Genomic DNA, 19,911 nt, shown 5'->3' with positions numbered 1-19,911 from the left:
ACCTTTCTAGACATCGGCTTAGGCAAAGGCTTCATGACCAAGAACACAAAAGCAAATTGCAACAACAACAACAACAACAAAAGATAAATAGATGGAACTTAATTAAACTAAAAAACTTTTGGATAATAAAAGAAATAATCAGCAGAGTAAACTGACAACCCACAGAGTGGGAGAAAATCTTCACAAACTATGTATGACAAAGGACTATTATCCAGAATCTACAAGGACTTCAAACAAATCAGCAAGAAACAGAAACAAACAAACAAACAAACAAACAAAACCATCCCATCAAAAACTGGGCTAAGGACATGAATAGACAATTCTCAGAAGATATACAAATGGTCAACAAACATATGAAAAAATGCTTATCATTAATGATCGCGGAAATGCAGGTCAAAACCACAGTGTGATACCACCTTACTCCCGCAAGAACGGCCATAATAAAAAATAATGGATGTCGGCGTGGATGTGGCGAAAAGGGAACACATTTGCACTGCTGGTGGGAATGTAAACTAGTACAAGCACTATGGGAAACAGTGTGAAGATTCCTTAAAGAACTAAAAGTAGATCTACCATGTAATCCAGCAATCCCACTACTGGATATCTACCCAGAGGAAAAGAAGTCATTATACAAAAAAGACACTTGCACACGCATGTTTATAGCAGCACAATTCGCAATTGCAAAAATATGGAACCAGACCAAATGCCCATCAATCAAGTGGATAAAGAAAATGTGGTACACATATACCATAGAACACCACTCACCCATAAAAAGGTATGAAATAATGGCATTTGCAGCAACCTGGATAAAATTGGAGACCATTATTCTAACTGAAGTAACTCAGGAATGGAAAACCAAACATTGTATGTTCTCACTCATAAGTGGAAGCTAAGCTGTGAGGATGCAAAGTCATAAGAATGATACAATGAACTTTGGGGCCTTAAAGGAAAGAATGGGAGGAGAGCGAGAGATAAAAGACTACATACTGGGTACAGTATACACTGCTCAGTTGATGCATACACCAAAACCTCAGAAATCACCACTAAATAATGTACCCATGTAACAAAACACCACCTGTTCCCCCCAAAACCTATTGAAATTAAAAAAATAATAATAAAATTAAAAAATAAAAGTAAACCTGAACACTAGTTCTGGCCATGATGGGAAAGGGTGGTTGGGCATGCCTCCTTATACCTTATTCTCTTTGGAATTCAGGCACAGTTAACCAGAATTAACATTAAGAGAGAACTTAAGATCGACAAAACAAACTCTCTTTGTAGCAATAAGATACCAGCATGACAGACAGTGGGCCCTGAAAGAAATCAAAGTATTTTACCCCAAGATGTATTTCTTTGATATATTTTGAAATGGCCCTGCCAAGCTGTCACTTGTGTGGAAAATCTGCATTCTGTAGAGAATCCCCTTCCCTTTCCAGATCTTTTTCCTGGTCCAGGAGAGATTAAGAGTCTGGTACCTCTTTAAGTCTGATAAGAAACATTTACAACCTATTCTCTCTGAAGCCTGCTACCTGGAGGCTTCATCTGCATTTGGCCATTATGGCCAAAACCACAATCACTTTTGCACCAACCTAATAGAAGGTATCACCAGCTTCATAAAAACTCCAGGTGCTGAACATTCCTTAGTGTCAGGCTAATATAACTCAGTGCCAGTCTTAGAAAACTGTTTGCTTAATTTGATAAACTTACCTGTAACAAAAAATCAAAGAGTGCCATCTTGGACCACTCATGATGATGTATTTCAGTACAACCCGATTCAGGCTTGGGTACTCGGCCATTCTGCCAGCATTTCTGTTTCAGCAACTGCTGATAAGTTCCCCAGGTGAGCTTAACGGAAGAATGGGTGTCATTACTTGCTGGAGATAAAGATGCATCCCAGAGAATGATGGGGCATGGGCGGCCATCTATGGAATCAGAAAAACAAACACACTTTCAGCACACTACTGACCCAGGGTGTGCCTTTGAGCAGGTCATTCACTCTTTCACAGTCTCACTCTCACCTATCAAATGTGAGAGTATGATTTGACAATATTTTATGGTCCCTTTGTCTTCTGAAGTTCTAATACTTTCATACCTCATTGCTTCCTGTTTGAAGTCTTATAAAGCAGAAAGTTATTGTTAGACAATGAAGAAAAATTTTAAACAAGATACTTTATAGATGTGGCAGGAATAGGCTACTAAGCACCAATAACAACATCCTATGGTTAATGTGGTTTTATTCCACATCTAAAAGCAGCCACCACAAAAAGGGAAAGAATCCAGACATTTATAATTGTCTATTCAACGTCTGAGTGGAGCTGCTCTTTATTTGTAATAACAACTGTCTGATTTTCTGAGGCCACATTATGATGTCAGGAAGAAAAAGAATTTTTAGAAGTCGCAAATTTAAAAGTGAAATTGTATGGTTCACACCAATCACTATAATCTCCAAAGACGGAAAAAAAAGAGGCAAGAGGATTTTTCTTTCCTGATAGAAACTGTGCAAGCACAACAGTGTTCTTGTTAAGAGATCATTTATTCACACACAACCTCAACAAAGTTCATTTAAGCAGATGTCAGTTCTTCAACTGCATATGCATAGATGATCTTTTTTAACCTGTCACTCAGTTTGTTTTGTCTCACTTTTGGAAGTTTGGAAATGCAATTTCTTTCATTGTTAAACTGTACAAAGAATGATGGGCCCCAGTGAAATAATCATAAACAAGGAAGACCATGATCCAGACACATTAAACAACACTTCAAACTTAAAACCAATAACATCATTCCCAAGCCCCCATTTCTGACCAATAAAGTCACAAGGAGATGGTGTTGAGCATTTTTGCTTATAACTCAAAAATCAGAATGATGTGCCTGATAAAAACAACTAAATTACAAAGATCCGATAAAGCCCACTAAACTCATTCTTAACAGGCCTGAACAACAGAGGCCTCTGAAATTACAACTGGAATGTTCAGACTTGTCACAGGAATTTTTAAAACCGCTCTTAAATAGCCTCAAATGTTCTCAATATATAATTTTATGGTCTATTAGAAACTTTTATTTTGCCACCTTACTGTCTTGCCATCTTGTAGAATTCTTATCTCCAGTCTTTAACACAGGAAACAGTCCTCTAACCACTCCTGAGTTTGGAGTTATACTAACCTTAATAGTTTCAGTAGCATTAACTTAAATCATTCCAATCACTTGCATTATAGTTCAGTTCAAAGAAAAATCTTTCTCCCTTTAGCCTTGCAATGTAGGCCAGGGCATGTGGAAAGTCTATTGGATTATGGAAAATATGCCACAATCATTCATACAAAACTAAGAGAAGAGTAGAGAAAGAAATGCGAGCCATAACAAAAGAGCTTCATTTGCAGCACTCTCTCTCTCTCCTTCCAATTTCGCTTTACCTTAGTAAATGATTTGGAGTTCCTGGGACCTAGTTAACTTCTTAGATATCAGATAATTTTGAATGTGTATATCCCAAATACTACGCCAATTTATTTTAAAATAATAAATTCCAGGTAAAAGCAATCCATCATGCTGTGGAAGACAGCACTGAGCCAGGATAACCAAATACAAATAGAAAATAGACACATAGCCTCCAAAGGTGTGTGCTTCAGGCCTCTAAAAATAAACACCAAGAAGCTCTTTCTATCAGTGTCTTTGAACCAAAGTTATACACAGACAAAGAGCACTTAGCATGCTCAGGGCTTGAAAGTATTCAAAGGGAGTTGAAATCTAACAGTGAACTTCAACACAAATCAACACACGGGTCAGAAGGACAGCAGTTTCCTCAGCAATTCATATAAGGCCTTTGGAGAAATATGGAAATGATCTACATAAACAATTGAAACCTGCTGGGCTGTTTTTCTTCCCTTTAGAAACATTTGTTTCTAATTGTAAAACTAATTAAAGGTAAATCTACTCATTTAATGAAATACAGAAAAACATAAAAATGTATAGCTAAGAAAATAAAAATCACCCATAACCTCCTCTCCCAGTAATTGGTTCTGTTATTTGTATATTTACCTCCAGTATTTTTCTATCCCTTTCTTCCTCATCTGAATAGGTAAACTGCTTCTAGAATTCTTTTTAAAGAGTATAACTTATGATTAGAGCTCAGACTCTGGAATCCAACACAATTCTGGTCACATTATGCCTTAGTTTTGTAATGTTAGAGAAGCTACATAACCCTTTTAAACCTTGTTTTTTCTCACCTGTAAAATGAAGCAATAACATACCTTCAAAACTGACCTTATTAGGAAGAAATGAGATCGTGCATCTAAAATTCCCAGCATGGTACCTAATGTAAACACATGCCCCAGAAAGGTTTTGCTCTGATGACTATACATATATACATCACATAATCACATAATTCATCAGGCTTCAACTGACCTTTACTATTTCTTGAGCATTTACTGTACACTAAGCACTATTCTAGAACCTGAAGCTACATACATGAATAGATAAAGGTCAAGTTTTTTTGCTTTCATGGAACTTACATTTCTACCAGGAGAAAGAGGCAAAATTAATGCAAAGAAAAAAAGCTATTTGGGATCATCTTGTATGTAGAGTTTGTCATAATTATTTCACTAAATATTATACTATAAATATTTATTTCAATTATTTTTAAATAGTGCCACTTTAATTGTAATGCAATAATCTAGCCCAGTGATCAGCAAATTTTATAAAAGGCAGATAGTAAATATTTTAGGCTTTGAGGGCCTAAAATACCACAACTATTCAACTATGCCACTGTTCAACCCCATTGTAGCCCAAAAGCAGTCATGGACAATATATAAACAAGTGGCCATAACTATTCCATTAATATTTTCTCATGTATGCTGAAACATAAATTTCATATGAGTCTCAAGGGTCATAGCAATATCACTAATCTTCTGATTTTTGTCAATCATTTAAAATTATAGAGACTATTTTTAGTTCACAAAATGAAAACAGGCAGTGGGCCATTTTTGGCCCGCAGGCTATACATTAACCCCTAATTCAGTTTATGAGTATAATGTATGTCAGTCACCATTTCTCTATTTTAGATCAACAAATTTTTGGAATGATACATTTTCTATACTAATCATTAAAAAGGCATTCTCAAACTGCCAAAGAAAGTGTTCAGCTGACAAGTATAATTGGTTTTCAATTAATAGCCTATGTTTTTCTCCCAATCCATCCGTTTCCCCTCAGCAAAATCTTCTGAAAGCCGACTATCGCATAAAGACATTCTTTCCTGCCCTGCTAGAAATCAGTGCACCTCAGGAAAGGGGATTCCCAGAGAACCAGAAGAAAGCATGGTGAGCAGTAAGACTTAGACTGAGTCACAGATGGCTGTGGTTCATTTCCACATACAGGTCTTCTTGCTACATATACATGTGTGGCCCTTGCAGGTAATAACAGTAGTCAGTATAACTCCAGATCTCAGAGCAATGAGTACTTCTGTGAGGAGAATTCCACCTCTTTTAATACACGGCTTTTGAAAGAATTAAATGAATCTTGATGGATTTGAAGAGATGACAGAAAAATTGCCTCTGAAAACAGGAAACTGGTTAAAGCAACTTACCCTGAAGTGTTTCAGAGATGAGAAGCATTCATCTCTCCACATTCAGGTTTGTCAAAATGATGCAGTACTGGTCTCTCTAGAGAAATCTCAAAAAGTGAAGAGATAAAATTCTGTCACAGTGGTGAGAAAGCGGGTTTTAAAAGATATGTGGGTGTTGATGTGAATTAAAGGTTATAGAGCTGTCCTAAAAAATGAGACTTGCCAGGAAAGCTTCTTTTTTTCTGAAATCTGAATATTTCCCCTGAATTTTGATGCTCTCCCAAGTCGTTTTTTATTCAAAAGCACAAAGAAGACATTCTTCTGAGAAGATGAACATGAAAATTCACTTAGAATGAGTGCTTTACACAATCTTCTTTGTCTAGATTTATTAAATGCCCTTCACTTTGAGCACTGGCTGAGTGGTTTTGTGGAATTATAGGTGAATGCTAAGCATGTTGGGTGGAGCTGTGAATGTCTGTGTGCATTTGTCACTGAGCAAAAATAAGAAGAAAAGTCTTGAGCTCTGAAATCAAAAGTTCTTTCTCTTGCACGGGCCATGTTCCAAGACTCCTTGTGAACCAGATAAAAGGCAAGTGACAGTCCAGCTCAAGTCCTTCATTAAAAACAATTCTACAATACCCATTGAAGAAAACAAAAGCCAGTCAAACTTGAGTGGCATCTTTGTTATAGGAAACAAATTCTCTTGGGCTCCATTGCAACTGTCAACAACACATTGAAGGAAAACTTTAATGCAAAAAGAAATAAACCTCTATAAGGTTTTCATGATTTTTAAAAACAGTAGGTGGGGAGGTAGGAGTCTGTAGATTACATAGGCATAGATTCTATATGGCCAAACAAGTCCTGAATCTAGGGATTTGTCCTAGAGCAAATAAAAACCACAATAAGATATGACTTCACCCCAGTTAGAAGGGCTATGATTAAAAAGACAAAAAGATTACAAGTGTTGGTGAGGGTTTGGAGAAAAGGGGACCCTTAGCACTGCCGGTTGGAATGTGCATTAATACAGCCATGATGGAAAACAGTATGGAAGTTTCTCAGGAAGCTAAGAATAGAATTACCATACTATCCAGTAATCCTAATTCTGGGTATCTATCCAAAGGAATTGAAAGCAGTATGCCAAAGAGATGTCTGTACTCCCATGTTCACTGCAGCACTGTTTATGATAGCTAAGTTATGGAAGCAACCTAGGTGTCCATCATCAGAAAATGGATAAGAAAAATGTGCTATGTTACATATACACAATGGAATTCTATTATTCACCCTTTAAAAAGGGAGAAATCCTGTTATTTGTGACAACATGGATGAACCTGGATGACACTATTTTAAGCAAAATAATCCAGGCACAAAAAGACAAATACTGCATGACCTCATTTATATGTGGAATCTAAAAAAGTGGAACTCAAAAGTAGAGAGGAGAATGGTGGCTACCAGAGGCTGGGAGAGGGGGTTAAACTGGAAAAGGGTTGATCAACAGGTACAAAGTTTTGGATAGACAGGACAGATAAGCTTTAGTGATCTATTGTACAGAATGGTGACTATAATAAATAATAATACAACGTATATATCAAAATTACTAAAAGAATATATTTACAATGTTTCACCAAAAAAAAAGATAATCCTATGATTCGAAGAAGCCTAAAAATAAATTAATTAAAATTTAAATTTTTTAAAAAAGTAAGGTGATGGATTTTTTAAATTAGCATAATTTAATAATTTCACATTGTAAGCATATATCAAAAATCAATTTGTGCCCATAAATATATAGAAATACTCAACTGAAAATTAGATTAAATAATAAAAAAGAAGTAGCTCTCTGGGTGACTCAGAATATGTTTCATATATTTATTTATCTAACTGTTTTTCACTTCATAGTTTGTTTTCTCTAGGCCTGAGTTAAAATAATCTCCATACTTCCGAAGGAGTTAGCTAAGTGTGAAGTCAAGGAAGCAGGAAAGGAGAATATCTCATGACTTCATTCATCACCAACTACCTAAACAACCTAAATCGCCAGTTCTCCTCTGAAAACAAGCGTTCTTCTTTGTTCCGACGAATGGGCAGGAACTTCTGCTTTCTAGGTCTGCGCTGAACTTTTGCTGTATAAATGGAAACTCCGAGACCCTTCCTGTCTCAATATTCCACTTTAAAAAACAGGAATCAAATTTGCCTTCAGAGGGTGGTGACGATGTGGTCACTGTGCCAGACTCTACAATCACATTTTGCAGATAAAGTCTTGGTCACATCAGGTGACTCAGTCCTGGGCGATTTAGCATTTGTTAATCCAGTTAAATCCATGAATTCCTGACCTGAGTGACCCTCTTACTTCTTACAGTGCAAAGCCCATGACATCACTCCCTTTCTTCAAACCCTTCAGTGACTCCCTATTTTCTGCAAGATAAAGTCCAGGCTTCTTACAGGACATAAAACACACTCACTCTTACTTACCACAGCTTACCTCACATCATGCCCCCCAAACCCTAATCTGTTGTTTTTCAGAACTATTTGCAATTTCCTGAACACACTCTGCTTTCACACGTTTTTCATAGTCTGTTCCCTCTATACTTTCTGCACCCATCCCATCTCTCACACCACCCACAGTGACTTTTAGAACCAGTTCTGGCATTACCTCTTCCAAAAGTATTTATAATTTCCCACTCAACCCCCTACATACACATTCTAGGCTTAATTCTCCCTCTCTTTGCCGACAGGGCCTCCTAAAAATATCTCCGTGGATGTTTTTATCACACCCTTTTTGTAAGGTAGGTTTGCTTAACTGTCTCCTGTCTTCCAAGCTGAGAGCTCTGAAGAAGAGGCTACTTCTCAGCCCTCTGGATCTCCAACTTTTGATGCAGTGTCTAGAACAAAGCAAGCACTCAAAAGTTCTGAATGCATTTTTGCAGATTCCCCCAATGTTCATGTATAGCTCTTAGAGTCTAAGGAATGGTCCATGGACCCAGAATAAAAATTTGCCTGGCATGACATCCTAGTAAGGTGTAATTTCACTGTCTCCACTCAACATGAATTGGGAAGGATTAGAGAAAAACTTGAGAAATAGAGCCAGGGATGTGCAGAGGTTTTGATGGCTTCATTCTGTCCAGCTTGTGCTCAACTATCCACTCCGATGTATCTCTTATACATTGGGACGATGAAAATAGGGGTGGTGGAAACACTACTGCCTCTCTCCTTCTGACCCCGGATTACTATCATGAGAAGGGGAACAGTTAGGCATCATGGCTACATTCCGGAATCAGGAGACAAGGCGATGGGAAAAGCGGTCACAATCTGGATGGATGATTACCAGGGAAGGCCCCAGGCTGCAGTCAGTGAAGGCTCACACATGATGTGAAGGGATAGCAGGAGGCAGTAAGCCACAGTTTTGAGGAATGAGGCGATGGAGTCCTCTTGACCCATGTCTGTATCCTAGCCCTACTGCACGCTACCTGTGGGCTTTCAGGGAACATATATTATTCTTTCATCCTCAGTTTCCCCTCAGGAAATGTGTATAAGAACATCTGATGTAGGGGACTGTTGTGACATTTAATAAGATAATGGATGCAAACTGCCTAGCATGCCACAAATAAGAGATCTCGTTATTATCCTCTATAAGCTCCAAGGTCCTTCTTTAAATGAAAAATTTAGGTGCCCTTTTATTCTACTCAAGTAAACATCAATCTGGATAAACCAACTAAGAAAATCTAAAGAAACGTATCACAAAGAACTACATCAGCTTAGAAATGGCATGAAAAAGGTGGCATTCAAGAGCGTTAGCTGGGCGCGGTGGCTCACGCCTGCAATCCCAGCACTTTGGGAAACCAAGGCAGGTGGATCATGAGGTCAGAGGTTTAAGACCAGCATGGCCAACATGGTGAAACCCTGTCTCTACCAAAAATACAAAAATTAGCCAGGCGTGGTAACAGGCACCTGTAATTCCAGCTACTCAGGAGGCTGAGGGAAGAGAATTACTTGCACCCACGAGGCAGAGGTTGCAGTGAGCCGAGATCTCACCACTGCACTCCAGCCTGGATGACAGAGCAAGACTCTGTCTCGGGAAAAAAGTAAAAGAAAAAAAAGGTGTTAGTATGTGTTAAGCAATGTTATATGTTATACATATTAACTCATTTAATTCTCATGACAACTCTAAGATAAGTAATGTTATCATCACTGTTTTTATTATCATCATCCCTATTATACTAATAAAATATAAAACACAGAAAGATTAAGTAACTTATCCCAGATCACCTAGCTAGCAAGTGGCAGAATCCGGATTCACCTGCAAGGAGTCTACATTCCCCGTCAACACCCCAAAACACAAAGCTATTTGAATTACAAACTGTACCACTTTTCCCTAGTACCTAGGGCAGTGCCTCACACATAAAAATGCCATTGAATTGAGTTGATTACAAAGACATTGAAACTGTGACAATTCTTCTTTAACTTAGGTAGGAAGAGCTATCTAGCACCCCTGCACCTGTGTGATCCTTACATCAACTCAGAGACAGCAGCTGATTCACTCCCACTGAAGAGCCCACCTCCTTGAGCTTGGGAAGGTGCTTAGTGAGTCCTCACATCAGTGACAGGAAGATTTCCTCCAGAACACTGAACTCACACATGGCCCTGTAGGGTCAGTGCCACAAGAGCAGAGATTCCTGACTGTTTTGTTCACTGATGCAGCCCCAGTGACCAGAATAGTGGCTAGCACACAGCACGTGCTCAATAAATACATGTTAAAGAAAGAAAAGATAAATGTGATCCTACAGAAGACAATAGGTTGCATGGAGTTAAGGCACATGCATCTCTTATGCTGTGAGTACTGTGGCAACCATTTATCGCCCCTTTTATCCCAGCTGTGTGTGGGACCAAGGGACAAATTACACAGCAGAGAAGGTTGCCCGGTTCCCCGTTTGCCTATGAAGTTATGTAGTGAGCAAACAAGAGGACACTGGAGCACAGCGCTGCTTAGAGCCGAGGCTCAGTAAACTTTTGTTCACTGATGAATGAATGTATTAAGCTGCCCAGCTCAATTTGATTCATAAAGAAATAGCCTTAGGGCTTTTCTGAGGAAGAACACAACATACTTTCAATCCAACTTTTTGAAAAATAAAACATGATTATACACTCCTAAATAAATACTTTCACAAAGTTTGCCTATATGTCAAAGATTTCTAGGATTTGGAAGCCAGTATGTTCCCAAGTTGTGAGGACATCTGTGTTATTCTCAACACTCCCTGCAAAATGACTATGTCCTTACCTGAGAGCCTGAAACAACATAAAACGCAAAGCTGCCATCCCTCTGCCTCGGCAACTGCACATTCACCCAGAACTCTCAGTGCTGCTCACATAGGCTTGAAAAGAGAGTGAAAAACACACACCATATTTCTCCTACTTTATAATACGAAGAGGCAATACAAGTTGGAAAACAGTGAGCAACTTGGGATCTACAATGAATTTAAATGGAAGTTTGTGGGATGCCTGCAGTTTGTCATGTAAGCAGCCTTGACATACAGAATTCCTGGAACTAGCCTACCTTAATTCAGTCTGACAGCTCTGTGGAATAAAGCAGCATCCTAAAAATAAAGCATACATAATGTGTCTTCCATGCTGGGCATGAAAAATAGTATAATGCTTAAATGCTACCAAAATGGTGTGCCTTGAGATTCATTCACATTATACTGTGCAGACTACAGGGGAAGCTCTGGCAAAGCTGCTAAATCAGAGATCACAGAAGCATGCTGGGTTGTCTCTGTTTTTATTCTCTTGATTTTTACATGGACATAGTCTGCTTTGTCTAATCCTAGATAAATACTTTAGGATATTTTCGCTTTTTTAATTATCAAAATGTATCAGCACCACACAGTATCTGGTGACTTTTATAATAATTTGAGACTCTTGCAAGGAAAATTTGGCAGAAAACAAGTATGTTCCGTCACATTGATACACATGTGATTGTTTATGGTAAACAAGAAAATCTGGTAAGCACTGGCACCTTGGCTTGCACGAAAAAAACTTGTAGCAGTGTTCACAATGATACATCAGTACTGCACTTGAGTAAAAATATTATCAATATTAGATTATTGAATTGAAAAAAGAAATTAAATAGAAATGTTGGCATAGTGGTAAAATCGGAAACCATCATGCTAAAATTTGTAAATTTTTGACATTACCCCATAATTGTAGTAAGTTATATTTGTGAGGTAGTGTGGGTTAACAGAAGCAACATGAGGAAACTTCAGTGTCAGAGACAGAATTGGGCACAAATTCCAATTTCATTGCTCTCTAGGTAGGTGATGTAGGGCAAATTTTATAAGCTCACTGAGCCTCAGGATTCCCCTATTTAAAATAAGAGTAATATCTGCTGTGTAAAATTGTCAGATGATATAATAGACAACACACATCAAATACAGTGTAAGTACTATGTGATACATAACACTAGATTCTTTGTCACAATTGAAAAATACTTCTTTATTGCACACAAACATTTTAAGGCCCTTTGATGCTATATTTTAATTCATTGTAAGACTTCCTACACAGAAACATATAGGATGAAAATCTGCTCCAGTGGTAACTGCTGGATCTTATATTGTGGCACACTGCTGGCTCTGCCTACTTAATTACTATCTTGCCCTTCCTCAAGTGCACCCTTCTCATTTTCTAGGATATCTTGGAGCATAACCTGTCAGAAAATAGTCTGTTATAAAGTACAATACCAGTAAGTCCACTAATTTCACATATCTTTTTGTATTCAAGAAGAATCATCTAGAACTCATCAGGTCACACAATCAAGATCTTGTCTAAGACTAAACTGAGCTAGCTGACTGGATCACCCACACCAGTTCTGCCAATTTAGAAAAACCCTAAAGATAACCTTTATTAATTGGAACTCTTTGTCTTTTGACTAAATCAACAGAGTGCTTTATCTGAAAGGCTGGCGCAGGCAGATTATTCAATTCACAGCATTTGATTCCTTTTTACATCTCCCTTTCCACCTCACATATCCATTTTATAATTACTCTGGGCCTCAACTTCTATATTTGTTAAATGTTTGTCAGAGTCCCCAAACTCTATGTCACCTGGATGCAGCTGGTAGATGACAATTTAATGAAATAATGCAAGCACAGTACTTAGAACGGTGCTTGGCATATATATCTAGGAAAATTCAATGACTCTTAGCTATGGTTAAGGTTGCTTTGTCTCCTTGAGGAAAAAAAGGAGGTTCCCATAGCTATATCTGTGCTTCAGTGTGTAAGTAATCTGTTTCATTATATTAAATAACTATACTTCCTAGTAGGCTGTGGTGATAGACAAAGACGACTTACCTTAAGGCCCCTTAAAGGATTTGTTGAGGGAAGCAGATTTGTGAAGAGAGAAAAGACTTGGAAATTAGAAGACAAAAATTTTTGCTGGACAACTCATCACATGTCCTTGAGCAGTTTTCTTGCCTTTCATTCATCTCTAAATTGAGGTTTAAAAAGTCTACTGCATAGGATTCTTAGAAAAATTAACTAAGACAGCTTAAATATCTAAATTCAACTTGCAATACAGACTAACCACTTCCTTGGTGCCAGATATAAATTTATTTTTGTAAACATTAATCAAAAGTCAGAACAGAAACAACATTTAGGGCAGATTACTTACAGCCTTTGCTGGCTTCTCACTGTCTCAAATATTAAAAGATCTACTCCCAGACCAAGCCTGATCATCAGAGAAATATATACCTAAATTAAATCCTGTTGTTCCTCCTGCAGAAAACTCATTATCAAATTACACTAGAGTGTGATGCCAACACACCACATTGATAGTCCTCACAAGAATAAGCCCCGTAAACCTTTCATTTGCATTGTGAGGAGGCTACCAAAAACATTTTTTATTACATCCACAATGAATTCCTTATGAGATCCTCCAGGAGAAAGTCTAGCCTGGACTTAAGACTAAAAATGTTATTACGCATCCTAAGTATTAGAAGCTAGTGGCTTCCAGTATAGATTTACTGTTTAGAGTCCAAGGAATAAGCATTGAACGCATTCCTTCATTCGTTCAAAATATTTATTGAGCATCTACTATGGGCCAGACTCTCCACTAAGATCCAGAAATGCAATTCTAAAGAAAACGGGAAGTATCTTTGACTTCAGAGACCTAGAGAGTAGTGGGGAGGAACAGATGATGAAGTAAATGATTATAATACAAATATGTATTATACAATATAACGATATAGAGCAAGCTGAAAAAGATGCTAGGTAACTAGGTAAGATCTGTTGCCTCTCTGGGTGGACTGAGAGGCTCAAATAAACTCAAACTTTGACCAACAGAACAGGAGGGCCCTAGAAGAAAGCTACACACTTCTGTGGAAATCAGGGAAGAAAGACACAGTGAGGAAAAGACTAGAAATAGGTGGATGGGTAGAGATACTGAGAACCTAATGCTGTCTATACCATGACCAGAAGTGTTCTATTTATGTACTTTGCATCACTATAACAGTCTGCTTGAGTAGAATTATATTGTGTAGAGTATTCATAACTATATGAAATCATTTCATGAGCCCCTGAAGAAACTGACGTGACTTTGTGACTCTAAATGACTAAGTAGAAGAAGGTATCAAAGAGAGAATGTTGTTTGAGATATAATCTTAGGGATTTTATTTATTAAATGGAGTCATACTAGTATAACCTTATTAGTTTCTTTCCATCACCACTCCCATATGAAAGGAGAGAGAAATATCCAGGCTATATTGAGATTATAAACCCCTCCTTCAAATGAATTTTTGTTCTCAAAGATGCTGGAAATTCAGAGCAAAGAATTAAATATCTAAGAGGAATCATGATTACAAAAGTTTGATTAAGCAGTTTTAGCCATAGTCTTATCACATAAGGAAATAATACACGAGACTTGGAGATTATGTGAGGAATTCAATAAACTTGGTACCTCCTGTGCTTGGTATAATAATAATAATGACCAATATTTATTGAAGGTTTATCCTGTGGCAAATACTGGTTCTAAATGTTTTCCATATATTAACTAACAACACTCTTATATGGCAGGCAGTATTGTCATTTTACAGCTGAGGAAACTGAGGCATAAAGAGACATGGCAACATTTCCAAGTCATAAGATTGGTAAGTTGAAACCTAGTTAGTCCAACTCCAGGGCCCAGGCTCTTAGCCACTACTGTATTCTCTCAACTTCCATCCAAGAGTGTCTAAGGGAAGCTCAAAGGACATATCAGAGAACCGTGCCTCAGGATGTACCCAGGAGTTCCTCTTCTCCTCTCTAGGGCCTTTATGACGTGAAAATGAATGGGATTACAGCATAACAAGGGGGATCCTGTGCCCTGCTCTGCTCAGAACAGTCGGTTGTGCCTATTGTCCCAATGCCCACCAGCAGCTCCTTTCATGTCACACGGTTCCAGTTTGGAGAATAAGTTACATATTCGCCTAAGTCCAGTGGCCAAGAAGTTACGTTCTGAAGTCTGCTGGGCCTACAGTCAAAACCCAGTTTAGCCACTTACTAGCTGTGGGAGTTGAGGCCAATTACTTTGTCTCAATAAGCCTCAATTTTTTCACCTACTAAATGGAAATAATAATAGTCCCTACATCATAGCATTGCTATGAGAATTCTAGGAGCCAACACATATGAATCAATTTGTATAATCCTTAACAAATTTTGGACACCCAATACAAAATTCATTTCTATCAACATTAGATTAAATGTTTGAGAGGGTTTCTTACGTTGGCATAATTGTGGTGGACTGCTTTGTAAACTTGAGACATCAAAGCATACCTGTGAATCTGGAGCACTTAGACAAGAACCACTATCAGTAATGAATGTCCAGTTTTTCTAAGTAAATCACTGGTGCTTCAAGGAGTATCCATTCTAAAATGAAATTATAATGCTAAAGCCATTGGAAATGCAGTTTGGGTCTCAGCCACTCCAAGGGATTTTAATCCATTCCATTGTAGGCTCCCTGGGAACCTCATTGAAATGCTAAATTTCATGGTGACATGGAGAAAGTAAGTATCCTTTCAGCTTTTAATCTCTTTAGGGTATGTTTTAGCCTCTTGAGCCAATCTGGATTCAAAGTTGTAACTTCTGGCATCATTCTGCATTCAAACATAAGCCACTGACTCACTGTACTTTGTATTCAAACCCTGGAATAGCTTTAATATTCAGAGAATATCCTTTATATGGCATGGGCATGACCGCAGACCAATCCTTTTGCTGGCAACTGCAGTAAGTGGCTACATATGTTAGACCCTGCCAAAATGTTTGTCACCCAAGAAGAGAGAATCTTGAAAGATAGGCTCAATGGACCATAGTCAGGGGCTTGATAAAACCACACAGCTAGTTAGTATACACACTGAACAAATTACCAATTTTTGCCTCATTCTTTTTATTTGTTAAATAAAGGGGTTAAATCCATTGGAAAAAAAATCAAGGGGTTGAACCTAACATGGTCTGGCTCTGCGCCCCTTAAGAAGATTCCATCTGCTCAAGAAAGATAACCCGCTTCCCCCTTACTTTTAAAAACTTCTACTTCCTCCCATAGTAACCTATTTAATAGTATGCCTGACTGTCAGCAAGTTCTTTGCCTCCAGCCTAGCTTCCTCTCCTCATCATGCAAATTGCCGTTGGCTTTAATTAGATTTAATAAACCACTGGGAAGTGCAGCGAGGGAAATGGAGAGCAAAGATTATACAGTATGAGCTTACTCTTGTATGTCCAATACAGCATTTTCCCTGGAACTCTCATATCCTCCCAGGCTGGGAAAATAAAGAATGCCAAGCGCATGGAAAGACAGGCTGCTGCTGCTGCTGCTGCTGTCCAAATGTGAACCGTGGGTGGAGAAAAATCATTTAGAAAAAGACAGTGAGGGAAAAGAGAAAATGAACCCGAATCCCCAACAGCTGCAAATAACGAAGCATGTGAATCTGTTACCTTGAATGAACTCTGCTTTCCTGCTCACAGACGGCAGGGTCCTGTTGAGCCCCAGGATCCTGTCTAGGTGGAAGGCAAACACCTCACTCATGTCCAAGGGCTGCTTGAGAAGCCCACACGGGCTAGGGCCGCAGCGGAGCACAGCGCCAGGTGCGCCCCCCTCCAGCACCAGCAAACGGGCTCCGCTCTTAGAGGACACTGGCCGGAGCCCTGCCACTGTGCTGTCCGCCAAGAGTCGCATTCTTCGGATGTCATCTTTGCTCAGCCAGGAGGGGGCGCTCTCGCTGTAGATCCTAATGTTGCTTTCCCTGTAGCTGGGCTGCAGGAAGTCTGGGCCCCCGGCTCGCACTCCCGGACCCCGCACCAACCTCCAGGCTGGCTCTCCCATCTTAGCCAGGTTTGCTCCCTGACCGTACCCAGGTGCTACAGCATCAGCTAACCTTGCAGCTTCCTGCGGCTGAAGGGATGGTCCGACCAAAGCCTCCTGCCCTGGGGCAGCCGATGCCACTGCATACTTTTTCCTGCGCTTGGGCTTCACGGTGCCACGGATATTGGCCGGCTTGCTGCGCTTGGAGCGTAGGGTAATGTACACCACATTGGGCTGCAGAGTGGACCCATTGCCCTGGGACTCTGGAGGCGCCAGGGTACCATCCAGGGGTATCTCAGGGAAGGATGCCTCGGCGGTGTCGCGGCTGCGATGTGGCGCCTTCTCAGCCGCGTGTCCGTGCTGGAGAGAGGCCCTCCCCACCTGGCTCACCAGGAAGCCCAGGTAGATGGCACAGGCAGTGCCCAGCAGAAGGTTTCTCCGGGTCCTTGGACGCCGGCTGCTCCAGAGTTTACGCACCCGCGGGACGCACAGGGAGCAGATGAACCAGTTTATGAGCTGCCCCGGCTTGTCTGGACAGGTCATTTCTCTGCCGCATCCACATGTTGAACAGAGTTTAAAGTCTGCAGTTGGCTCCTGCTAATGTAATGCATAGTTTCCTGACTTCAGCTGTCGCGTCCGCTTCGGGATATAAATGGTCTCCAGTGGGTAGAGGTGGAAGGAAAGGGTTGGTGATGAAGCCGGGAATGTTTCAGACACAACAAACCTTTTAAACTATCAGTATCCCCAAGGAGAAATGTGGCTTGTTTCTGGGAATGAATGGATACAGAGTTAAATGAGTCACAATCTCAAACCATTTAAGTTCCTCTACAAGAGTAAAGAAAAAAAGTCATCATTTCCTTTCATAAATATCACCACTAAATGTTTTTAAAAATAAAATTTAAAACCATGAAAACAAGATAGATGTATAGATTTGACAGTCACTTTAAAGTAGTGAAAACAAGCCACAAAAATCCAAGAGTGTTTTATAACTTGTACCTAGAGTCATTTAAGTTGACTCTGAAGCAAAAGCATTAAAATGTGACAAACCTGGGCTTTTCCTTTTTGAAATTCAGAAAGAACTTAAGACAAGTAATAGATGATTTTTTAAAACTCTGTAACTATACCATATTTACTTTTTAAAGTCCTGAATTAACCAACTACGAGCAGCAAGTATTAACAATAAAATTTAGAAACATATTCTCTTAGTCTAATGGTACAAATTTTTCTTCATATTAATAATATGTTCCATTAGCTTACATTGTTAGTATAATACAAAGCCTTAAATGTCCATATATGTTGGAAACAGTTGCATTTATTCTGTTTCTCTCTCTCTCTTTCTCTCTTACACATACACACACACACACAACACAACTCTGACTGCTTTTTATTTCTTTACTTTCCACCGAAGTCAGCTGAAAGAAAATAAAAGCATCTCTAGTTCTGTTTTTTCACTATTAAAAAGAAAAAGAAGAAACTCGTAAGCAACCTTACTTACACAGCTGGCCCCATGCTTGGCTCCAGGAAGAATGTAATCCTTGACTCTAATGCAAAGAACTTTTAAAGGCTGAGGCATGTAAGTAGAACATATTTCACGGTCAAGAGTGTTCCACATTTCAAACATTTCAGTTCAGCTTTAAAATGTCCCTTGAAAACTACTGATTGCAAAGCAAAACTTGGAAAGTGACTGCTGCATGGTTTTAAGAGATATAAGGCTTTTAAAAACAATAGTTAACAAAATAAACATTAATTTTAAATTCGGAAAAAAGAAATGCGGTAGAGAATCAGTTTTCATTCAAATAACTTTCCACTTATTTTTAACCCCTGGGAGCCCTCTAGTGTTGTGTTTGCAAAAACAGACTCAGAAATGTCAGTCTCATGAAGTTCAAAATATCGAGAGTTTGCTATCTTGGTGGAGCAGCCGCAGCCAAGGGAGTAACTTGTAAAATAAGGAATGCCATCACCCCTCGAGTGTCCATCCCGCATAACTTGGGATTAGAGCATAAGCGTTCCCAGGAACTACTAACCTTACCATCTTGGCCGTTTCATTTGTCTTCCACCAGTTCTGGAAAGAGAAGGCCTAGAAGTTCAGAAAAAAAAGGTAAGAAAGAGTTAATATAAATGAGGGGGAAAAAATAGAACAGTGAGATAAGAGTGCGCATAGATAAGGGAAGACATTTATAGTGTGCAGTTGCACGATGCAATAGTTCACCAAAAGAAGTTGTGGATTCTCTCTGATTGGAGGTTTTTTAAAAAAAACAGGTGAGGGATTGGCCCGGGTGGTTTGCGTGTCCTAGCACAAAAGCAGGGGCTGATGACCTTGGGGTCTCAATTACACTATGACAAATAGAATCAAAAGGCAAGAAGACAGAAAGGGGACAGGGATTTTTCCTACCCACAGAGAAAGAAAGTTGTGATACTGAAGAGTGGGTAAAAGATTAGCATATGGTGTATATTCCTAAAAATACTGTATTTTACAATGCAAAAAGAGCAAGGAGTTGGAATATATATGGAAGGAGAGAATAAACGTCCAAGTGGTAAATTGACGAAAATTATAATCAGGCTGTTATTTTAGCACTCTAAACTCAGTCCTTTTTTCCTCTTTAAAAGTCCTGCCACATGGAGGAATGAGAAGGAGCAATCCCAGTATTGATAGCACCTGGGTATTTTGATATTCCCAATATTGATAGTACCTGGGTATTTTTGATAGTACCTGGGTATGTTATAGTGCCTGGAAGTACCTGGGTATTTTGCCTAAACTTTCCGAGAATTCAGGCATCAAAGCAATTTTATTTGCACTCAAAAACTCTTAAGGCACATACTTTCATACACACAGAATTATTTTCTAGATAGAAAATGTGAACTTCTTGCAAGAAAACCATACCAAAGCTGCATTTTATGATCATCTTATTATTTTCACAGTCAAAGGAACAACTGACTTGGCTCTATAAAAATTAAAAGTAAGCCTTTGGCAGAGGCCAGTTATAATAACCAGAAGTCTCCTCCAGCTGTTTTTAGAGCTACTTTTTTCATGAAGAAATGCCTAGGAGATA

The 19,911-nt window shown here is 39.0% G+C and overlaps 1 protein-coding gene across 1 annotated transcript in view; it reads right to left on the bottom strand.

The window, feature by feature from the left end:
* Nucleotides 1-18,756, bottom strand: part of GASK1B (golgi associated kinase 1B) — a 48,667-nt gene extending 29,911 nt beyond the window's left edge. Inside the window, exons 1-3 of the mRNA XM_023228214.3 lie at nucleotides 18,357-18,756; nucleotides 16,495-17,628; nucleotides 1,708-1,922 (exon numbers count right to left, since the gene is read on the bottom strand). Coding sequence (XP_023083982.1) covers nucleotides 1,708-1,922; nucleotides 16,495-17,404 — 1,125 coding nt within the window. The 5' untranslated portion in view covers nucleotides 17,405-17,628; nucleotides 18,357-18,756. The remainder of the gene's footprint in view (nucleotides 1-1,707; nucleotides 1,923-16,494; nucleotides 17,629-18,356) is intronic.
* Between the last annotated feature and the right edge of the window lie 1,155 nt (nucleotides 18,757-19,911).

This window comes from Piliocolobus tephrosceles, chromosome 3 (assembly GCF_002776525.5).
Source record: "Piliocolobus tephrosceles isolate RC106 chromosome 3, ASM277652v3, whole genome shotgun sequence".
Taxonomy (NCBI): Eukaryota; Metazoa; Chordata; class Mammalia; order Primates; family Cercopithecidae; genus Piliocolobus; species Piliocolobus tephrosceles.
The sequence above is the reverse complement of the archived record's forward strand: the minus strand, read 5'-3'. Positions and strand labels throughout refer to the sequence as shown.